The 22,377-nt window shown below is 49.4% G+C and overlaps 1 protein-coding gene across 1 annotated transcript in view; it reads right to left on the bottom strand.

The window, feature by feature from the left end:
- Nucleotides 1-17,446, bottom strand: part of IGFBPL1 (insulin like growth factor binding protein like 1) — a 35,315-nt gene extending 17,869 nt beyond the window's left edge. The window contains exon 1 of the mRNA XM_050945461.1: nt 17,032-17,446. Coding sequence (XP_050801418.1) covers nt 17,032-17,446 — 415 coding nt within the window. The remainder of the gene's footprint in view (nt 1-17,031) is intronic.
- Between the last annotated feature and the right edge of the window lie 4,931 nt (nt 17,447-22,377).

Genomic DNA, 22,377 nt, shown 5'->3' with positions numbered 1-22,377 from the left:
ATGGTTATGAAAACCAACACCTCAGTAAAAGAAAAAGGTTCTCTCGATCCCAAAGGACCAAGCCCCAGACCCAGGTCAATATACACATCAGATCTTACCCACAAATCACGCTGTTGCCAATCCTTTAGAACATAAAATCTAAAGGTTTATTCATAAAGGGAAAAAGGTAGAGATGAGAGCTAGAATTGGTTAAATGGAATCAATTACATACAATAATGGCAAAGTTCTTAGTTCAGGCTTGTAGCAGTGATGGAGTAAACTACAGGTTTAAATCAAGTCTCTGGAGTACATCTCCTGCTGGGATGGGTCATCAGTCCCTTGTGTAGAGCTTCAGCTTGTAGCAAAGTCCCTCCAGAGGTAAGAAGCAGGATTGAAGACAAGATGGCGATGAGGCATCAGCCTTATATAGGCTCTTCCAGGTGTAAGAACACTTCTTTGTTCTTACTGTGGAAAATTACAGCAAAATGGAGTCTGGAGTCACATGGGCAAGTCCCTGCATACTTTGCTGAGTTACAAGGCATATCTGCCTCCTCTCAATGGGTCAATTGTGTAGCTGATGGTCCTTAATGGGCCATCAAGCAGGCTAGGCAGAGCTAACACCAACTTGTCTGGGATGTTTCCCAGAACTACAGCACAAATTTGAAATACAGACAGTACAGAGCCAATACTCATAACTTCAACTACAAAATGATACAGACATACAGACAGCATAATCATAACCACCAACCCATAACCTGGTCTTAGACACCTTATATGACCCTCTTTACATAAGATTTGGTGCCACTACAGGACCTTGGTTGCAAACCATGTTCTATATGGTCCCAGTTTATATCAAAAACGTCACAGGGCTTTGCATTTAAAAAGCACACGCACTTTGCACAGACACTTCGACACACCCTGCACGTCTCACTTATTTCCAAGGTGCAGCATCACTGTTTAATCCATTACAATTCTAACTACACAGACACCAAATAACTGAGAGCCAATAACTTCAGAGTGCATTGTCATCTTTGCAGTGTGAAGGTGTAGTTCCATGACTCACATTGTTACTGGTGCAACGTAACGCACTGACACAATCACACATCAGGACCTTACTCTGCGATTATTCTGTGGCTTTCTGTGATTGCGTTTGATAAATGAGCTCTTCAGGATTGAAGCTGGATTGGAATTTCAACCACCCCAAAGCTAGATGGTGCAAAATTGCCAGGAGGTTATGGTGAATCAGGCTGCTTTCCCAGCATCACTATGACTCAGGACTGGTTTACACTATGGGGTGGGGTTGGTGTTGATCTAAGGGCTTGGCACTTGACATTTGCGAGTTAGAGCGCATTAAAGCAGCCCCGGGTGCTCTAGCTCACTACCCGTCCATGCTGGCAAGGCACGTAGAGCGCTCTGACTCCAGGGCTAGAGTGCTCCTGGTACTCCACCTCGGCAAGGAGATTAACACTTGGGGTGCATTGGCTGAAATGCCCGCGTCAGTGTGAATGAGGTGTTGCATTACTGCCCTCTGATCAGCCTCCGGAAGCATCCCATAATCCCCTTAAATCAAGTGGCCACTCTTGTCATTGTTTTGTAATCGCTGTAGGAATGCGGATAGGCCCTTTGAAAGCTCTGTTTCTGACAGCTGGCTGCTTATCTGCTCTGAGACAAAGCAACCATTACTGTGGAATGCTGTGTGTGAGAGAGAGAGGTGGGGGGGGGGACCCTGCTGCTGTCTGAACTTACAAGACAGCATGCTGACATGCTCTCAACCCCCCAGAAACCCACTCTCTCCCCCCACATACACGCAACACACTCCCTGTCCCACTCCACCCCACCCCACCCCCATTTGAAAAGCACATTGCAGCCACTTGCATGCTGGGACAGCTGCCTATAATGCACTACTCTCTGTGGCCGTTGCAAGAGCTGCTAATATGGCCATGCCAGTGTGCTTGCAGCTGTCAGTGTGGACAGACTGCAGCACTTTCCCTACTGCGCTCTCTGAAGGCTGGTTTAACTCAAAGCGCTCTACATCTGCAAGTGTAGCCATGCCCTAAGTTAGGCAACTTCAGCTACGTGAATAACGTAGCTGAAGTCGACGTATTTAGATCTACTTACCGCGGTGTCTTCAATGTGGTGGGTCAATGGGAGATGCTCTCTCGTCGATTCCCCTGGCGCTTTTCATTGAGGTGAAGTACCAGAGTTGACGCTAGAGCGATCAGCAGTTGATTTATTGCGTCTATACTAGACACAATAAATTAACCCCCGCTGGATTGACTGCTGCCATCGATCCAGCCAATAGTGTAGACAAGCCCCAATGACAAGTCTTCAGTTGAGGTATTGCAATCATGAAACATTGTGAAGGCTTCACAGCCTGGTGGGAATATCTTGACTTTGCTTAAGCAAATTAAACAGGCAGAATGCGAACCCGATGCTCACTCTCAGAATAAAGAGGGATACAGAAAGAAACAAAATCCCATATTTCTAAAAACATGTCAACACCAACGCCAGTTTGCCTGTATCTCACAATAGCATTCCCTCTATTACACCTAGGATGACCTGACAGCAAATGTGAAAAATTGGGAGAGAGCATGGGGGGTAATAGGAGCCTAGAGAAGAAAAAGACCCCAAAATTGGGACTGTCTCTATAAAATCAGGATATCTACTCACCCTAATTACACTACTAGAGTTCTGTCTTTAATGCAGACCTTTGTGTTAGGTCACAGGGTGTAGTTGCAACTAACCTTACTTAACTACTCAACAGAATGAAAACAGATAGCTGTCCATCAAGACTGTCAGTTACTATAATGGCCAGCAAGGTTTGGGTTTAGGTTGTCTTTTCAAATGTCCATTTATAGGAAGCTACCTTTGCAAAAATATTGACATTTCCCTGTCTTCAATTTAAGGTTATCTGACACTGCTTCCCTGTGACACCCTGTACCCCATGTTCACCACTTCTATATGGTTATGATATATTTTGTACAAAGTATGCCATGTGAGGTATCATTTGAAAACTCATAATCTACTGAATGTTATTGTCCAGTTGAAATGTGTGTAACATCATTGCATGTAAAATTATGTGATGTTGCTATATGATTATTACTGAAAGATGCTGTAGTTCTGGGTAACACCCTCAGACCATTTTCTCAGAGACAAAGGCACACTAGCATGCCAGCAACGTGCTAAGGAGCCATTACCTACTTAAGTGGCCAACCAACAGGATGGTATAAACAAAGAATTTACATGTCATCCCAGAAACGCTTCAAACCTCACACATACGGGAGACTGTTTGTCTGCACTCCAGTGGAGGGTAATCCTTAAAGAGGGGAGTGGGATATAGAATGGGAGACAGTGATTTCCACCTCACCTTTCTCCCTCCATCTCTACTCACAGCAGCAAGATCCCTTGAAAGATAAAAGACGCATCCTTGAACTGGGGGAGTGGTCTTAGCCTGGAGGTTTTCCAGACAGGGAAGACTGCTATAGGCTTTTAGTGAGAAAAACTCCTTTTTTTCTTTTAAACCTATTAGCCTTGGTAAAGTTTAGGAATTAGCTTGTGTGTTTATCCTTTTGTATTTTTTTTGTAACTAGTCCAGACTTATATGCATCTATACCTGTAATCACTTAAAATCCATCTTTCTCTAGTTAATACACTTGTTCTATTGTTTTATGTAAACCAGTGTGTTTTGGTTGAAGTGTTTGGGAATCTCTGCTTAGGGCAACAGGGCTGATGCACAATCACTACCCAGTGTTGGACTGATGAACTATCTATGAGCTTGTACTGTCCAGAGGGCTACTGAGCAGTACAAGACGCACATTTCTGCGGGGAGGCAAGGCTGACACTGAGGGATATGCGCATGACACCCTGTATCTATTCATGGCTGGCTGGGCATAGCACTGATGTACTCAGCTGGGAGTGACTTTATATGCTAGTGGCTGTGAGTGAGCAGAGCCTGGAGGGGTTGCTGTTCACCAGTAACGCAGTGTAAAAGGAAAGATTTGGTTGGGGTCAGTCCTGCTTTGAGCAGGGGGTTGGACTAGATGACCTCCTGAGGTCCCTTCCAACCCTGATATTCTATGAAAAGGCATCTCAGGCTGGAGAGCTAAGAGGACACAACAGTTCAATGTCACATTCCCAACTTAATGCAAATGGAAATATCAGATTTTACACACAGTAAGCTACAGCTACTCTGCTTAAAAATAGAACCATGAGCCATTCCTGGTGTATTTATGGAAATGATAGCATTTAACAGTTTACAAGTCCTACAGGAAATGTGCAGAACAGCGCTCTGCTTTAACACCAGAGCGAAAACAAGCTCTGTTACACACCTCTTCTGTGAGACCTGTTAGCCGTGAAAAGCCCAAACCAATCAAAATTCAAAACAACCAATGCAAAATCAGGTTAAAACTCCATCCTCAGCTCATCCGGTGTGCCTCGCAGGACACGTGGAAATTAAGGTCACTCACTCATCTCAGACCACAGCCATATCTGTGTGCAATGGAGAAATGAAGGATTGCGGGCCAGCGAGTTCAATCGATTCTTTTGAGCTCTGGCGAGTGGATGTCATTCCCAAACACGAGCTAGCATGCCAGAGCTTAGCCTGGAGTCATTCCATGTGAACTGACACACTCTAAAACTAGGACGTTATAACGGAAACACAGCTCAACCTCAGCTGCTGATGTTCTATGTGATGTGTAGTCACAAGTAAGCTGTGAATATCAGTGCTGGATTGCACAGTATTATTTTCCCCCCGTTACTTTGATTCCCTTAATAAAAGCGCTGAGTTATAGAGAATTATACCCAAAGAAATGGAAGTCCTATAACAATGCACTACGTTACTGAGTGACAAAGGCACTCTTGATTTCTGCCAACTCCCAGCAGATCAAACCTGAGTAAGGAACAAATCTGCCCCATAGGTTATTTTTACATCTAGCTACTGTCAAATGTTTACTCCTAGTTGTGACCCTGGCACCGATTCCAGCTAGCAGTGTGTTCCGGGGCAGGTGGAAAATGTTGACTATTTTGGGGAGCAGTGTCTCTTTAAAGACACACATGCAATTCCAAAAGTGGCTATGAATAATGTTATTAAAGCATTGTTGAGCTGCCTCTACTAAGCAGGGATTATTATAACCGCTCCTGGGTGAACGTGAGCCCATGCTCATATCCACAACAATCCCTTCCTTAATTTCCATGCTATGAATGCTGGGATTCTGGGGGGTGCTGTGGAGGAGGGCAGTTCTCAAGCTCCCGGGGCGCATTGTTCTCTCTGCTTTATATGACACATTCAAGAAGCTTTACATGCAGATGCTGAGGTATGAAAGAATTTCTGTAGATTTTCATAGGCTGAATTGCCACGGAGAGCTTAGCATAACAAAACGCTCTTGTCTAGTAAACTCAGCAGCCAACACACTGATCTAATAAAGACTTTAGAATAAGAGTTTAAAAAAACACTCACAAATAGCTGAAGGGCTGTCCTTAGGATTTATGGTGCCCTAGGCGGGATTATTAAACTGGTGCCCCGTGCCTGTCTTGCTCTTAGCAACACAAACATAAGCTTACACTATTGGAAAACTTGCCACATGCATGTTATTAAAACCAGTTTAACTTAATTAAACACACTGTAATGCTGTAAAAGCAGCAAAGAATCCTGTGGCACCTTATAGACTAACAGACGTTTTGGAGCATGAGCTTTCGTGGGTGAATACCCATGCATCTGAAGAAGTGGGTATTCACCCACGAAAGCTCATGCTCCAAAACGTCTGTTAGAGATAATGAGGTTAGTTCAATCAGGGAGGCTGAGGCCCTGTTCTAGCAGTTGAGGTGTGAAAACCAAGGGAGGAGAAACTGGTTCTGTAGTTGGCAAGCCATTCACAGTCTTTGTTTAATCCTGAGCTGATGGTGTCAAATTTGCAGATGAACTGAAGCTCAGCAGTTTCTCTTTGAAGTCTGGTCCTGAAGTTTTTTTGCTGCAGGATGGCCACCTTAAGGTCTGCTATAGTGTGGCCAGGGAGGTTGAAGTGTTCTCCTACAGGTTGTTGTATATTGCCATTCCTAATATCTGATTTGTGTCCATTTATCCTTTTCCGTAGAGATTGTCCAGTTTGGCCGATGTACATAGCAGAGGGGCAACTGCTGGCATATGATGGCATATATTACATTGGTGGACGTGCAGGTGAATGAACCGGTGATGGTGTGGCTGATCTGGTTAGGTCCTGTGATGGTGTCGCTGGTGTAGATATGTGGGCAGAGTTGGCATTGAGGTTTGTTGCATGGATTGGTTCCTGAGCTAGAGTTACTATGGTGCAGTGTGCAGTTACTGGTGAGAATATGTTTCAGGTTGGCTGGTTGTCTGTGGGCGAGGACTGGCCTGCCACCCAAGGCCTGCAAAAGTATGGGGTCATTGTCCAGGATGGGGTGTAGATCCCTGATGATGCGTTGGAGGGGTTTTAGCTGGGGACTGTATGTGATGGCCAGTGGAGTCCTGTAATGCTGAAGGACTAGCACTAAAGAAGTAGCACTATAGAAAAAATTCTGATTTGACTGAATGATGCAAATAATATAATTTTTTTAATTTGTCAACATTTTACTGGAAATGTATATGAAGAGGTATTGAAACAAGGATTTGTTTTTAATTAAAAGCAATCTTTCTGGCTTTTTGGCTGCAAAATCAGTAATAATGTCATCGTATGACAAAGACAAAGTAATGTCTTGTTCGATTGCAAGAACAGCAAGACCAATCAAGTGTTCCTGACTCCTTGTAGAGCGGAAATAGTTTTTAATGAGCTTTAGTTTTGAGAAACTCTGTTCTCCTAGATGCTACTGTTACAGGAATTATCAGTAGAATATGAGTGGCAATGTGCACATTAGGATATATGTCAACAAGTTTGCTGGTATGAATAAACTGTACAATGTCCATCATCAATTTTGCATGTGGCAACATTGATGACAGTGTCCTCAATTCTTCATACAGTTCAAGTCCATTTAAATCAAAATGATCGCTGTGCTTCAGGAGGCTCTCTAGGTCAGGGGCCTCTCCGTGCACCTGCGTACTGGCCGGTAGACAAGCATCCGCCGAAATGCCACCGAAATTCGGTGGCATTTCAGCAACTATGCCTCTGGATGACACTGCTTGCCGCCGATAAACAGTGTCATCCAGATGCATTGCCACTGAAATGCCGCCGAATTTTGGCGGCATTTCGGCGGATGCTCGTCCACTGCCACGGTCCTTCGTCTGATGACCATCAAATGAAAAAGGTTGGGGACCACTGCTCTAGGTTTTTGCACTTTGTCATAAGTTGCTCTTGTTTTCTTATTTCGTTGAATGTAGTCCTGCTCAGCCCACTACCAGCTGAGTGAATGGAACCCCAGGCCGACAGCAGGTTGAGTGGCTCAGCTAGGGTATCAGTCGCCAGCCTGCTCAGCCCGCCATTGCGTGCCATCAAAAATCAGCTCGCGTGCCACCTTTGGTACATGTGCCGTAGATTGCTGACCCCTGCGCTATACATTAGTAAGGAGATGAGCATATTACAGTTGTTGGAGGGCTCTATTTAGCAGTAACAGGGCTATAGGAAAGTCAGTCAACATTTTTTTGTTTCTCTGATGAAAACTGGCCCACTTCCTTCCCCATGCCAAACTTGTCACAAATAATTGTCAACAACTTAATTTTCGGTTTTTGGCTAAGATATTGATTTTTTTTAAAAAATATATTGAAATTGAATTCAGGATTGTTAGCAAACATTTTTGGTGAACAAAGTTGTTAAATGACAATCTAAATGGCAACGCAGTACTGCTTTCATGCTTGGCTCACCCCCCAGCTTGCTGGTACAACAGCTGCAGTAGAGGAGGAGATAGGTGGAAAACTGCAGGACCACCAAATCTACCTCTTGGGGTGCTGAGTGGCAACAGCAGCAGCAAACCCTCAGGTCTGATCACATGCCAATGGACACCACCGCCAGCCCAACGGACCATGGTGAAGTTAGCACAGCATCTGATCTCAGGGACGGGGCACCCATGGAGCCACAGCAGCTCATCCTGCCCTGTGCAGCTCCCCCCTGGATGAGATGGATCGCTGCCAGCCCGGGGGAGAGACACGCTCTCCAGCTAGGGTGATAGATACAGATGTCCTGATTTTATAGGACCAGTCCACATATTTGGGGCTTTGTCTTATATAGGTAACAATTACCCACACCTAGGGTGACCAGACAGCAAATGTGAAAAATTGGGATGGGGGTGGAGGGGAATAGGAGCCTATGTAAGAAAAAGACCCAAAAATCAGGATTGTCCCTATAAAATCGGGACATCTGGTCATCCTACAGGTGAGTTCCTTCCCCCACCCCTTCCCAGAGACCCCAGCAGCCAATCCCCTCCCTCAGACTGTGCTGCATTCGCCTCTCTCTAGGACCCAGCAGCCCTGCTCTTACATGCTCCACTGATTCCGGTCTGTCCGGGCTCCCAGCAGAGCGGTGCCCCCAGACCTAGTGGTGCCCTAGGCAGCTGCCTGTTCTGCCTATGGCTAAGGACGGCCCTGAATAGCTGAGAAATTATAAATCCTGAAAGACCTTAATGTGGCAGCAGAGTAATGCTGTGTGGCAGCCGTAACGTTTCAAACACTAACATCTAATCCACTTCCAAACTTTAAAAAAAATATGAGACAGTCACGAAGTCCTGATCTGCAAAAGCACTGGGTGCCTGCAGCTCCTACTGACTTCCCTGGGGCTGGCCTGTTCAGCGCGCCTGATAACTCTTCATTTAGGGCCAGGTTTACTAAACCAGAGACCAATATTCCATGCCTGGGCCAAACCCTCAAAAGTATTTGGGCACCTAATTCCCATTGAAATCAATGGGCATCTCAATACTTTGGAAGATCTGGGCATGTTTCCATATTTAGGATCCTGAATACGTGGCCCGATTTCATAGTTTAAAGCCAGAGGGGACCATGAGGACCATCTAGCCTGACCTCCTGCTTAGCCCAGACCAGAGAACCTCACCTCGTGATTCCTGGTTCAGGCCCATAGCTGGTCCCGGAGCTAGAGTCTCTTTTAGAAAGGTGCCCACACTTGATTTATTGTCAGAGGCAATGAGCCCCCACAGCTCCCAGGGATGCCAAAAGGATCCAATCGCTCCCTCCCACAGGAAATTCCTGCTGTAAACACTGAGATTCACCCTCATTCCCCACTCTGGAGGAGGAGTTTCAGACCTTGCCTGTGGGGAAGAGCGCGTGGGCTGTGGCTCAGAATTCTCACCAGGGTGAGCCTCCATTCTGTGCTGCCACATACCCTGGAACTGTGGTGTGGAGAGCAGTATGCAGGAGCGGCGCCAGGGTTTTTGGTGCCCTAGGCGGGGGTCCTTCCGCGCTCCTGGTCGGCAGCAATTCTGCAGCAGGGGGCGGTTCCTTCTGCGCTCCTGGTCTTCGGGGCACTTCAGCGGCGGGTCCCGGAGCGAGAGAAGGACCCACCGCCAAATTGCCGCTGAAGGCCTGGAGCGCGGAAGGACTCCCCACCGCCGAATTGCCGAGGGTGGCAAAATGCCGCCCCCCCCAAATCCTGGCGCCCTAGACGACCGCCTAGGTCGCCTAAATGGAAGCGCTGGCCCTGGCAGTATGTGCTAACACGGCTTCTCCCTCCAGCCGTCATTGGCTCTCCATTCCCTGCTTGGGCTTTCCCTTCCCCTCCCATTGCCCAGGGGAGTACAGGGCATGGAGACATGCCTTTGGGACTATTAACTCCAGCACTGATTTCCTAAGGGAAATCTCCCAGGTGAGGGGGACGGATCATGCCATGAACCACCAGCAAATTCTACGAGCATTTCAGAGCCCAGGACCCTGGATTAACCTCCATTGCACCAGATCAGCCTCTCCATGTCTAGGTTACCCACATCAGTGGTGGCAGAGGGATCAGGAACAGCAGCCAAGCAAAAAAAACCTGCCTTTGGCTAGTGGCTGCTTCCTTTCCACGTGCTCGATCAGTCCCAGCACTGAGCCAAGCACTTTAAAGCAGCCTCTAGTTGCTTTGGTTTGCAGAGTCTTTTAATTCAGAGCTAGGCATGGCTTGCAGGAGACCATGCCATGTTCGCCTGGATTCTGCAAACACACTTGCTTTGCCAGGGCTCACGCCTCCTTTCCCTTGGGTTCACACTTGTGCACAGCAGCTTAGTAAGGGTGAGGCATGAGCACCCCAGGATTTCACTGTCACTTGCTACCATTTGGGGGGAATGTCATGGAAGCTGCCTGTTTTTGCACAGCTGCATTCCATGCTCTGCTTCCTGATGGCATGAGAGTCCCAGGACATCCCTGCTCCAAGCTCATAGAATCATAGGCCTGGAAAGGACCTCAGGAGGTCATCTAGTCCAACCCCCTGCTCAAAGCAGGACCAATCCTCAGACCAATTTTTTACCCCAGTTCCCTAAATGGCCCCCTTAAGGATTGAACTCACAACCCTGGGTTTAGCAGACTACTGTGCAAATCACTGAGCTATCCCTCATGCTACTAGATAAAGCCAAAATGCTCCCTGTCCCCTTTCAATCTGAACTCTCCAGTTCCTAGCGCTGACAGCTGGGCTATACAACTTCAATATCTGCATTCATGTCAGATTTTGGCATGGAATTACCTAGTCTGAGTATTTTATTTTTAAGGGAAAAGTGCAAATAGAGCTTGATAATTCCCAACTACAAAGTATCTGGCTTGGCCCCTCTCGACCCCAAGGCTTAGAGGCTATAACGTTGCCATGTCACACACTTTCAAAGCCCGCTTTGTAAAGCCCTCCAAGGAGCCCTGCTCCCCAGCTTACTCACACAGGACACGCAGAGCTTCCCATCCGAAGGGCTTGTGTGAAAAACCGAATGGAGCTGTTTCTCTCTCCTGGAGACGCGTGGTTGCGCCCACCCTCTCTGGATATGATCCTAGAGCCAAGGAGACTAAACACCAAAGATGATGCTTAGATCTCTAACCCATCCCTGCCTGGTCGTTCCTAACCTAAACCAAGCCTGGTGTATGCTGCTCTGGGTACCTGCTCTTTCCCCAGGAGATGCCTCTACCAACCTGCCCCTACCTCCCATATTATGTTAGTTGATATACTCTGTGTGTCTCATGTCACCTCCAAGCTCTGTGTGAGGCTGCAGAGGCAGGCTAGAGAGCGGAATGTTTGTTCTCCTGTATGCAGTGATGTTGGATGCTGAGACAGGAGTGGTCTGGGCCTGGGTCTAGAGCAGGGCCGGCTCCAGGCACCAGCAAAGGAAGCAGGTGCTTGGGGCGGCACGTCCGGGTTTTCAGTGGCAATTTGGTGGTGGGTCCCTCAGTCCCTCTGGGAGTGAAGGACCCGTTGCTGAAGAACAAAGCGGCGTGGTAGAGCTGCCGTCGAAGTGCTGCCGATCACGACTTTATCTTTTTTTTTCTCCACTTTGCTGCTTGGGGCGGCAAAAAAGCTGGAGCCAGCCCTGGTCCAGAGGGAGTTCATCCTTCCATGCGCCTCCTTGATGCCCAGAGATTTTCCCTCCCTCAGAGATGCCTTGGTGGGCAGTGGGGAAGAGCACTGGAGCATCATGGCAAGGAAAATGGATTCACTGGGGGGAGCGGGGGAGAAGGCATTTTTCCTGCAACTTTTCACAAATGACCCTTCCCCAGAGGGTGTTCCTCTGGGAGTGCTCACTAACCTTTGCTTGTTCATCCTTTGTGATATCCAGGTGAATCGCCATATCACAAAAACTGAGACACCAATTTTCTGCCTCTGTTACCCATCTGGTAACTGAGGGAAAATAACTGTATCTGGGGCGAGGGGCTGAAATAAGGACTGTACAATGCTGTAGAAGTCCAAGGTATTAAGTTCAGTCAGCAGTTGAGGTGAGATTAGAACTCAGGGCCTATCGACTGGTTTTGTTTACAGCTTGCTAGTTCTTTGCTTTCTTCCCTTCTTTAGTCTTAAATTGCTGAAGTGGATGCTTATCCTGGTTTCTTTAGATTCCTAAGTATTTAGTGGCATTTCAGATTTTACAGATTTTCTACTAATAAGTTTCATCCTTAAAATGCTAATCTGTGCTAACAAGGACAAGTTAATAACCTCATTAATACCCTTAGCATAAGGCCTACTCAAATTCTCACACAAAATTGACAGGCAAATAACTCATGCTGTAGTTGCAACTGACAGCACCTTCCCATATAACAAACTTCCACAAGTCAAGAAAGCTGAAATGCTCCAATCAAGTTATATTCCTCCATCAGGTTAGAAGCACAAGTTGTTCTGACTCTGACCTGCAAACCCTGGTGGAGGGTTTGAGCCTGCTCAAAGCATTTCAGCCTTTGTGGGGAAAAAAGGGGCAGGGCCCATTTCAGTGTTTGCACTGAACAACCATGCAATCCCCTCCCCACCTTTATAAAACTCAAAAATAGCCAGAGGAATTTTTCTCAAATACTTCTAAAACACTCTGAAACAAGTACATTACTCACTTTCAGGCACAGACCTACCATGAAAAACATCTGCCCCAAAGTTGACTAGTTTGTAAAAGTTTAAGTAACAAAGTTTTAATGGAATCTGATTTGCAACCTTAGCTACAGCGAGCATGACCTGCACCTGTCATTGCATATTCCAGCACTAAAACAGATCACTAGGAAAGAATATTGTAGAGACAAAGCCAAGCTCACTGGGATCTACCGGTACAAGACTAATTTATGAATATTAAATTGTGCTCACATTGGCATTGAATTTAGCAGAGCTTTTGCCTAATCTCTCACTGGCTGAGTCAGCGAGAGGATTAAAGGGAGTATGAAAAGCGCTGGAAGAGATGAAAGGAGATCAGGCATTTATTCTTCATATATTCAGAGTATTGTAAAGAACACTCTGGGTGACAGCGGCTCAAAGGCTTCTTAGGACTGTTCCATCTGACAGGAGATTCCTTGCTGGAAAAGTGGAGCCTCCTCCGCAGGATTGTACAAGAACCTGGGCTTGTCTCTGGAAAAGGGGGTAAAGTCTTTTAATTAATGTGTTTGTTCCCAGATAAAGTGTTGATAAAAAGGCAGGCAGCAGAGTTAAGGAAGCACTATTAGTGTACACCCAGGGTCCAAACCTTCAATAGCCCAGTGTTCCCCGCTACAGTACAGGATGTTTAAAAGCCAGAACGGGAAGTGAATTTTAAACTGATCTCCGTGCGCACCATTCTGCTCAGAAATGTGCCAGCTACACAATGAGAATCCAAATCACATTTAATTTAGGAGCACTTTCCCTCTCTGGGCTTCAGGGATGCTCATTAAAAACTAAACAAACTCACAGGGATGGTTTGATTACAAAAAGGAAAGAAAGCAGCTGGTACCCAGGCTTACCCAGTCTGCACACAACCCATCTCCCAGGGGGAACTGTTAAAAATGATCCCTCTGATTACAGCTGAATAAATTAGTGCCCTAGGGTCATACTATAATGAGGTGCTCACATACAGAAATGCCCCCTCCTTGTTGCACTTTCATCATTATGGAAACAAAAAGAGGAAAATGCAACAAAATGTTGCCTGATTCTAACAACCACCGTTCAGTAACGATGTGGTTGTGACACAAATCTGCCAGTGGCAGGAAGTGCAAAGGCTGACAGTCCTCAGATCACACTGTTGTGGACAGGAAGACTGGCATAGTGTATGGGATGCTCAGAATTGCTTGGCTTTTGTCCTGCACATAGGTGCTGAAACTAAGAGTGCTGGGGGTGCTGCCGCACCCCCTGGCTTCAAGTGGTTTCCATCATATATAGGTTTTACAGTTTGGTGCAATGGCTCCCAGCATCCAAACTACACAAATTGTTTCAGCACCCTTGGTCCTGCAATCAGATCCGCAGACAGACTCTGGCACCCATGCAGTGACTTTGCTTAAGATTTGCCCCTAAACTACAACATTAAGGCCCTGATCCTGCAGTTGGATCCTTGCAGGCAGGCCAGCCCCTTCAACTCCACATGGGCCACAGACAACCTCACAGGGCCTTAATTTTATTATGTGGATAGGAGCAAATCCTGCATCTTGCCCCATCCTCTATCCGTCTACAGGGCAGAAGGCTCAGTATGCAGCAGGATGACATGTAGGGAGCCTGCAAAGGGAGTCCTGTAGCTCCTGGGTGCAGAATCCAAAGGGCTCCACCCCCTGCAATGGGCGGGGGTGTTTTGGGGGGCAGAATGGGGCATGTCCAGTGAGTCTGCAGCTACACAATATAGGGGAATTGCACTTGTCTCTGAGGTTAGTGCAACATCGGGGCTGCAGGAGCAGGTGGGGAGCAGTTTTCTTGGGGCTGTGGAGGGAGAGCAGAGTGCATTTCTGGCAGATGTCCCCTCTGCTTTTGGCTTTGTGCAGGGTTTAGGATTTGACTCACTGGGGTGTATTTAGTTTTCTGGGAGAGGAAGGGAGAATTATCCTAGGCTTTACTTTCATGGGAAGTTTTACATTTTGAGTATATACATATTTAACTGTACATTAAGAATCAGCTAAGAAAAGATTCCCTTGTGTCAAGTTATAAGGACAGAAATCTCCTGGTCAATCTAAACTCCTTTTTGAAATACCAAATATGATCAGAGCGTCATAAGATTAGTAACCAACCACAGCTCATTTAAATCAAAAGGTCTGGTTACTCAAGTGCAAAAAAAAGTCTCTAAACATGGTATACTTCTGTTGTTTTTTCTTAAAACACTACAGGGACTTTGAAGTGACCAAAATGGTTCTGTTTTTCTTTTAAATCCATGGCAATTATTTTGTTTTTAGCATGCCAAGAATCTGTTTGCCAAATTCCAAGTCAATTTTTATTACCAAGTTATCAACTCTGAAAATGTAGGTTAATTACCGAAACATTAACAGAGTTAACTGTCCAAATAAGCTGATTATATGAAGGCAGAGAGTCATTTTTAAAAAAATATTAAAAGCAAGCATGTCTAATCTGGAATTCCATTCTCTAATGCTGTCGGTAATGTCTCTACAATTCTCATCACTTAAAGGCTCAAAAACCAACCTTTGCCTTTCGGAGGCATTAGCTGTATTATTAGTTTATTTGAAGAGTAATTTACGGTCAAGGGACAGTATAATCCTGCATGTGCATTTGGAGAAAAGGATTTTGAGAAATGTGCTTATATCCCTCCAGTGAACCATTTCAAAAAGAAACTCAGAAAATTACTTTTTAGGAATGCAAGACAGAGCAGAGAATAAGCACTAGAGGAACCGAATTTCAAACTTTTGGATTATGACATTGTCACAGAATGAACCAGCACCTAATCTTAACTCATTCACTGCCAGACCATATAACTGATACTTCAAGATTATATAGCCTCAGTTGGCCTTTCCAGTATTATTGTCTCACTCTGACCCCGATTCAGAAATGCACTTATGCATATGCTTAGCTTTGAGTACATGAGTAAGTCCCGTCTTATGTGCTTAAAGTGAAGGACGTGGTGAAGTGCTTTGCTGGATCGGGCCATGAGTGCTCAGCACCTTGCAGGATCTAACCCAGAACACTGAATTGACAAGCAGCACTATTACTTTTTGGTAAATGTCTCTGGCCAGTCCAGAATGCAGTGCTGCCTTTCTCTCCATTAATGGCTCTGGGAAGGCAGGGGGGATGAAAACACACAGGGTGAATGGGCTGCGCTCACCAATGCAGAATTCCTGCTCTGGGCTCCCTGTGTTGGAAACGCCTTCCAGAGCAGAGGCTGCTCTGGGGTGTGCCATCTGTAACTCTCACTCCACTGCAGGGGACCCGGAGCAGGCTGGCACAGCCCGGGCAGTGAGAGTGGCTGACAACAGGGGCTCTGGCCTGGGAGGGGCAGCAGGATCCCAATGCTTCACAGAGCCCGCGGCTGGAGCTTTATGGCGAGATTGAAAGCTGCTCCCCTCTGGCAGGACCTCAGAGGCCCCGGGCCGCAGGGGAAAACACAGTGCACACCCTGCAGCCACAGGGTGAATCAAGCCCCTTGCCCATCAGTTCATAAGACTGTATCCATAACCACTTCTCCCACCATGAGCCCTGCGGAGCATTGTCACAGCGTTCCCTGGCCCATCCAGCCTCAATCTGCTCACCTCAATCTCCCCTCAAACCTCCTCTAGCTATTACTCCTCGGGGAGGAAGGCTTCTCCTGCTCCTCCATGAGTATCTTGAGGAGAGGAGCGCAACCCCTCTGCAGACCCACCAAACTCATCCACAGCCTGCAGCTCTTGTCCTATTTCCCCTGGCGTGCTGCAGGGCCAATCCGTGCCAACACCCACAGAGCTAAAGTACAATTAAAACAACTCCTTCAAGGGAGACTGGAAACACTACAGCCTCAGACAAATCCGCAACACCCTGGCCCTCACACACAGCTCACATTAGTACACCTGAGACATCCTGCCCAGCTCACCTTGACCAGGGACCGCACAAACACGGCCAAATTCTCCCCCCCAGACGCCACCTGGCCTCCTGTGCAAGACTGGGCTCACGCACGTGTGCCCCCCTTTCAGGACAACACTGCGACCACTGGCACAGGGGCTGAAAAGTGTATCTGCAAAACTCCCTTGTCCAAATGGGTTTTTGTGGGTAAAATCTTAGACTTGTTCAAATGCACGTGCAGTTGTTTGTACCTCCAGTGCACACAGGCTGGGGGCTGAAATGGTACCTCAAAGGGCAACCCGGTACCTACACTAAATCATACGGAAACAATTCAAACATTAAACAAACAGCCACGGGAATGAACCTTCGTTTGCAAAGTGCCTAGAAAGTGTCACTGTTCTCGTTAGAAACGCAAAGGGAGCCGGGTCCTGCACAAGGACTGAAAGATACCCCTGAGCCCGAGGGTTTCCAGGCGCTGTCCAGGAGGGGAGCGGGGCACAAAGGCATTTGATCCCCACCCCATGCCCGGGTCGGTCCAAGCCCGCCGCGCGCTGCACCTGGCACCCCGCTAGAGCCAGGCAGCGAGACCCTGCTCGGAGCGCAGCAGCCCCGGGACCCGTCCGTCCAGCCCGGCGGCTCCAGCGCGCCGGGATCCCCGGACTGGGGAGAGCGGGCGCCCCGCTGGACACAGCCCGGCCCGGCCCGGCCCCTCCCGGCCGCCCGCCCGCGCCCGGCCCCGTCTCACCCAGCCGGCACTCGCCGTCGTGCGCCTTGCGGACGCGCCGGGGCCCGGCGAGCAGGTGCAGGGCGCAGGCGCTAGGGTAGGAGCGCCCGTCCGAGCCGCACACCGCCCCGTCCTCCTTGCACACGCAGCGGCCGGTGCCCTCGGGCGCCCCCGCGCCCCGCGCCTGGCTCACGCACACCAGCCCCGGGCCGCAGCGGGGCCCCCGCGGGCCCCCGGCGCCCCGCCCGCCGCAGCGCTCGCCCTCGGCGCCCAGGCAGCGCTCGCAGCAGCCGCACTCGTCCCGCGCCGCCAGCTCGGGCGCCGGGCAGCGCGTCGGGGGGCAGCGCTCGGGCCGGCAGGGTCCGCACCCACCGCCCGCGCCCCGCCGCGCCGCCAGCAGCAGCAGCAGCAGCACCGGCAGCAGCAGCCGGGCCATGGCGCGGGGCGCTGGGCAGGGAGCGCGCGGCAGCGGCTGCAGCAGCTGGACAGCACCGCCAGGCAGGAGCAAGGGGGCGGCCCCACCCCGGCTGGGACAGCCCCCAGCCCAGCCCCCTGCTCCCCCCGCCCCGGCTGCGACAGCCCCCAGCCCTCACCCCTGCTCCTCCCACCCCACAGCCCAGCCTCCTGCTCCCCCCGCCCCGGCTGGGACAGCCCACAGCCCAGCCCCCTGCTCCCCCCGCCCCGGCTGGGACAGCCCCCAGCCCTCACCCCTGCTCCTCCCACCCCACAGCCCAGCCCCCTGCTCCCCCCACCCTCGCCGGGACAGCCCCCAGCCCAGCCCCCTGCTCCCCCCGCCCCGGCTGGGACAGCCCCCAGCCCTCACCCCTGCTCCCCCCACCCCACAGCCCAGCCCCCTGCTCCCCCCGCCCCGGCTGGGACAGCCCCCAGCCCAGCCCCCTGCTCCCCCCACCCCGGCTGGGACAGCCCCCAGCCCTCACCCCTGCTCCCCCCACCCCACAGCCCAGCCCCCTGCTCCCCCCGCCCCGGCTGGGACAGCCCACAGCCCAGCCCCCTGCTCCCCCCACCCCGGCTGGGACAGCCCCCAGCCCCCAGCCCAGCCCCCTGCTCCTCCCACTCCACAGCCCAGCCCCCTGCTCCCCCCACCCCGGCTGGGACAGCCCCCAGCCCTCACCCCTGCTCCCCCCACCCCACAGCCCAGCCTCCTGCTCCCCCCGCCCCGGCTGGGACAGCCCCCAGCCCAGCCCCCTGCTCCCCCCACCCCACAGCCCAGCCCCCTGCTCCCCCCGCCCCAGCTGGGACAGCCCCCAGCCCTCACCCCTGCTCCCCCCACCCCACAGCCCGGCCCCCTGCTCCCCCCACCCTGGCTGGGACAGCCCCTGCCTGCCCCACAGTCCAGGCCTCTGCTCCCCCCACTCCGGCCAGGACAGCCCCCGCCCCCTGCCACCCCACAGCCCAGCCCCCTGCTCCCCCCACCCCAGCTGGGACAGCCCCCGCCCCTGTCCATCCCACAGCCCAGCCCCCTGCTCCCCCTACCCTGGCTGGGACAGCCGCTACCCACTCAGGAGAAAGGCGGCAGGGAGCCCTGGGGTGTACCCTGAGAAATACTTCTAGGGCAGCCCCTGCTGCAGGACACAGTAGTATGGAGAGGATGCAGCATGTGAAGCTGGAGCCTGGTGTGCATGAGAGCTAGTTGTTTCTGCTGTGCTCTGTCCTCCTCCCTCAACCTGCCGTCTGCCCCAGGAGCAGCGCTGCCAATCTCACCTCATGCTGGGGTGGCTCCTTGGCTCTCTGACACCTGCTCCTCAGCCTTCGCCAAAACATCCTGCATCATTTCGGCCTTCATTCGCTCCCTTCTCCCACGCTGGGTGACAGTCCACTCCCCCCGTCTCCTGTCTCAGCCCAGCAGAGAGGGATGGGCCTGCTGTGGTCCTTGTCGGACCAGGAGGGAAAAGGATTTCTCTCCTCTTCCAGGGGCTGCGTCTCTTCAAGGTCACAGGATGATACTTTTTATGATTTAGTTTTATTTTATTCAGACTTTATCCACTGGCCTCTTCAGAAGCTCCAGCAAGTCAAAACACATCATTTTAATTTGGGTATGTCAGTTTTCTCATACTTCATTAATCTCATTTCCCCTCTTTCCTCGAGGCCCCTCTTACTAACTTTGGCTTTACAGTCCCTTTAGGCAGGACAAGCTCTGGAAGCATTGTTATCCGCAGGGCACCTGAGTGGGAATGAGAACTTCTGTTCCAGGCTGATGGAGGACAGCCATCCACCTGTGCTCAGGAGATTTTTCAGTGTCTGGTGTCTGACCAGCACACCTTTGTATGCAAGGGGTCGTGGGCTACAGAGGCAGATGTAATCAGTATGTGCTGCCCTAGAATTTAACTGACCATCTAGAGTTCCTATCCCAAGAGAAATTCACATGCCTCACCAGCCAGAAACTGGAGACAAAAGTCAATCAGATGCAGATGTGGGATGGAGACACATTCTTTAAAATCACCCCACATTTCTGCATAGCCCAGACTGGCAGCCCTGGACTGAAAACATCCGCTGCTACCATTCGAACTGACAAAACAGGCAGCCTGGGACATTTCAGCTGAGTCAGGAAGACAGACCGGCATGGCCGGCTGTACTTGCAGAAAAAAGAATGTGTTATAAGACAAATACCCCATGTGACACTACGCCCCATGTTCTTCAGAGAGATATGGTTATGATATTATTATGGCATAACTAAGATGTGTTTTATGCAAGATGGGTTATGTGAGATGTCATTGGAGAGGTCATGATTTACTGAATTTGATTATCCTATTTGTATGAATGTATCATTTTTGTATCTGAAGTTAGGAATATTGTTTATGCATCCGTTACAAATGGGTTTACACCTGGGGAACGCCCACTAGACAGAATGCAATCAGTCTGCTAGACTGAAGAGCCCTGTAACCACATGTCCTCACCTCTACTATGCCCCATCAGGTCTGGACACATTGCAGGGGCTTCCCTTCTCACACCCCCCTGTCGTGGCCACTTTCTCAGCCACACTGACCACCCCCAGTTGGTTTCTTCCCCAGACTCACTCACTGGGTGTTCTGTGGTTTAGCCTTCTGGTCCCCACACACAGTGGTTTGATCCCTTTCTCAGGATACCAAAGGTCCAACTCAAAGTCCAAATAAAATACCCAAACTAATAATCCTTCTGCCCCTCATGGGCTTCCCTAAAGTCCCCTCTTTCTTGGCCCCTGCAGTTTCTCCCAGCTTGTGTGTTCGTCAACAGGATTCTCCTTCTGCCTCCCTTCCACGGCCATTGCAACAGCTTCCCCGGAGGGTCTCCCTGCTGCAGAGCCCCTTTGTTTTCAGTTTACACTGATTTTTACCAAAAAGTTCCCTGGGTTTTACAAAAAGTATTCAGTTTTTTTCTGAATTTTCCTCTACTTTTGTATCAGTCAAATATATAAGAATAACTTGTTTTATTAGGAAAATACAGTACATTGCATGAGATATATGTTTTACGATAAGACATTAGTCTGTGTGGATATGCAAAACTGCCTGTTGAAGTCAGGCTCTGTATTAGACTAGAAGATACACCCAATAAACAAACAGGCAGCACGCAAGCTCTGAACTGTGCACACATCTGAACGTACTGATGAATCTCACGCCCACCACTGGCATGTTTCAAGCTGTTAGCAGATAACCATTTAAAGATTTGACACACTAAAATGGGAAGAAAATGAAAATCTGTGTCAGAATTTGTTTCAGAACACAAGGAAGTCAAAATTTAAAAAACAACAGCAGGAGAAAAGGATGAAGTTGAGTGCATGTGCTGCAAATGGGGTGATCCAATTATTACAGGTAAATATTTATAGGCTAATAGTTCTAAGCCTACAACAATAAACTGTTTTTTAAAATGAAAACTTGTATTTGGGGATTAGAGATGTATTATGTTCTTAAACTCAGCGGTGGCGTTGTATTTCGAGTTCTGTTCTAGTTCTGCAGCAACCCACATTGATGAACAGAATTCAAAGCATAAATCTACTGAATACTTTCCCCCATCTTTCCGTCCACCAAAATAAACCCTGATATTTACACAGAAAAAATATTAAAATAGCTTTTTGCACTGATTTTCACCTGTTTTTGTTGTTGTGGCAATAAACACTCATAAATTCCCTGGAAAAATGAAATAAAATACAATGAAAATTGAAAATGAAGGGTCCTACTTATAACTAATAGCTCTTCTACCCTTCCCCAGCCTCTTCTAGTCTCTTAGTCAGGAGTCTACTCTGCTCTCTGTGGGTGCCTCAGCCTACCTTCCTCAGGCTCTTCCCAGAGGAAACCTCCCCTTTTTCCTCCCTCAAGACCTATCAGGTTTTCCTCCCTGTCCACCCCTCACCTCTGGACCTCTTCATCAGGCCTCTGCCCCACAGGCCCCCTGCCCCGGCCCCCTCCCCTCTAACCCAAGCCGGCTACATGACCTGCAGGCAATTCACTTCTGAACCGCGCCTAGAGAACAACTATACACGCTCGTGCTTTACACATTTCATTTCCTCATCCTTGTGTCCCACCCCAAAATTAAGTGGCAGGACCTTTTACCACCTGTGGAAGGTGAGGAACCCTGGTGGGCCAGCCTGTATTCCACCTTGGTCCCATGGCCCGCCAGAAATATCCGTTGGCGGGTCCTTCATGGAGCCATGAGTATGGGCGTGTGCCTGGCACGGTTCAACCCTTTCTCGACACCTGTCCCTTTTGTGGCATGAGGGAAACCTTGGCACATGCCTATTTGGAATGCACCAGGTTGCAGCCCCTTTTCTGACTCTTCCAGAACCTCCTTTTGAGGTTCTGGCTGCACTTTTCCCCACACCTTTGCATATACCGAAGTCCGTGGCCCCACCAAGTGGTGAAACCTCCTCGTCAGCCTCCTCCTGGCCCTAGCCAAAGTACCCATCTACAACACCAGAAGGAGGATGGTAGATGAGGAGGCACTCCGCGACTGTGGGGCCTATTTCCACTCCTCCCTGGTCTCATGCACCTGGGCAGAGGTCCTCTGGGTGGCATCTGCTGGCTTCTTAGACAGCTCTGTGGAGCAAAGGGGGGAGGGATAGCTCAGTGGTTTGAGCACTAGCCTGCTAAGCCCAGTGTTGTGAGTTCAATCCTTGAGGGGGTCACTTAGGGATCTGGGGCAAAATCAGTACTTGGTCCTGCTAGTGAAGGCAGGGGGCTGGACTCCATGACCTTTCAAGGTCTCTTCCAGTTCTAGGAGATAGGTATCTCTCCAATTATATATATATATAATCCAGGGTTCTGTGTCCCACTCTAGATCCCTACTTTTGAACCTATGACCCTCACTCCCATCCCTGTTTAATCATTTGTTGTCCTACATGATCAGTTGAACCCTGGGTTTAGTGGCTTCTACCCT

Source organism: Gopherus flavomarginatus, chromosome 3, assembly GCF_025201925.1.
Source record: "Gopherus flavomarginatus isolate rGopFla2 chromosome 3, rGopFla2.mat.asm, whole genome shotgun sequence".
Taxonomy (NCBI): Eukaryota; Metazoa; Chordata; order Testudines; family Testudinidae; genus Gopherus; species Gopherus flavomarginatus.
The sequence above is the reverse complement of the archived record's forward strand: the minus strand, read 5'-3'. Positions and strand labels throughout refer to the sequence as shown.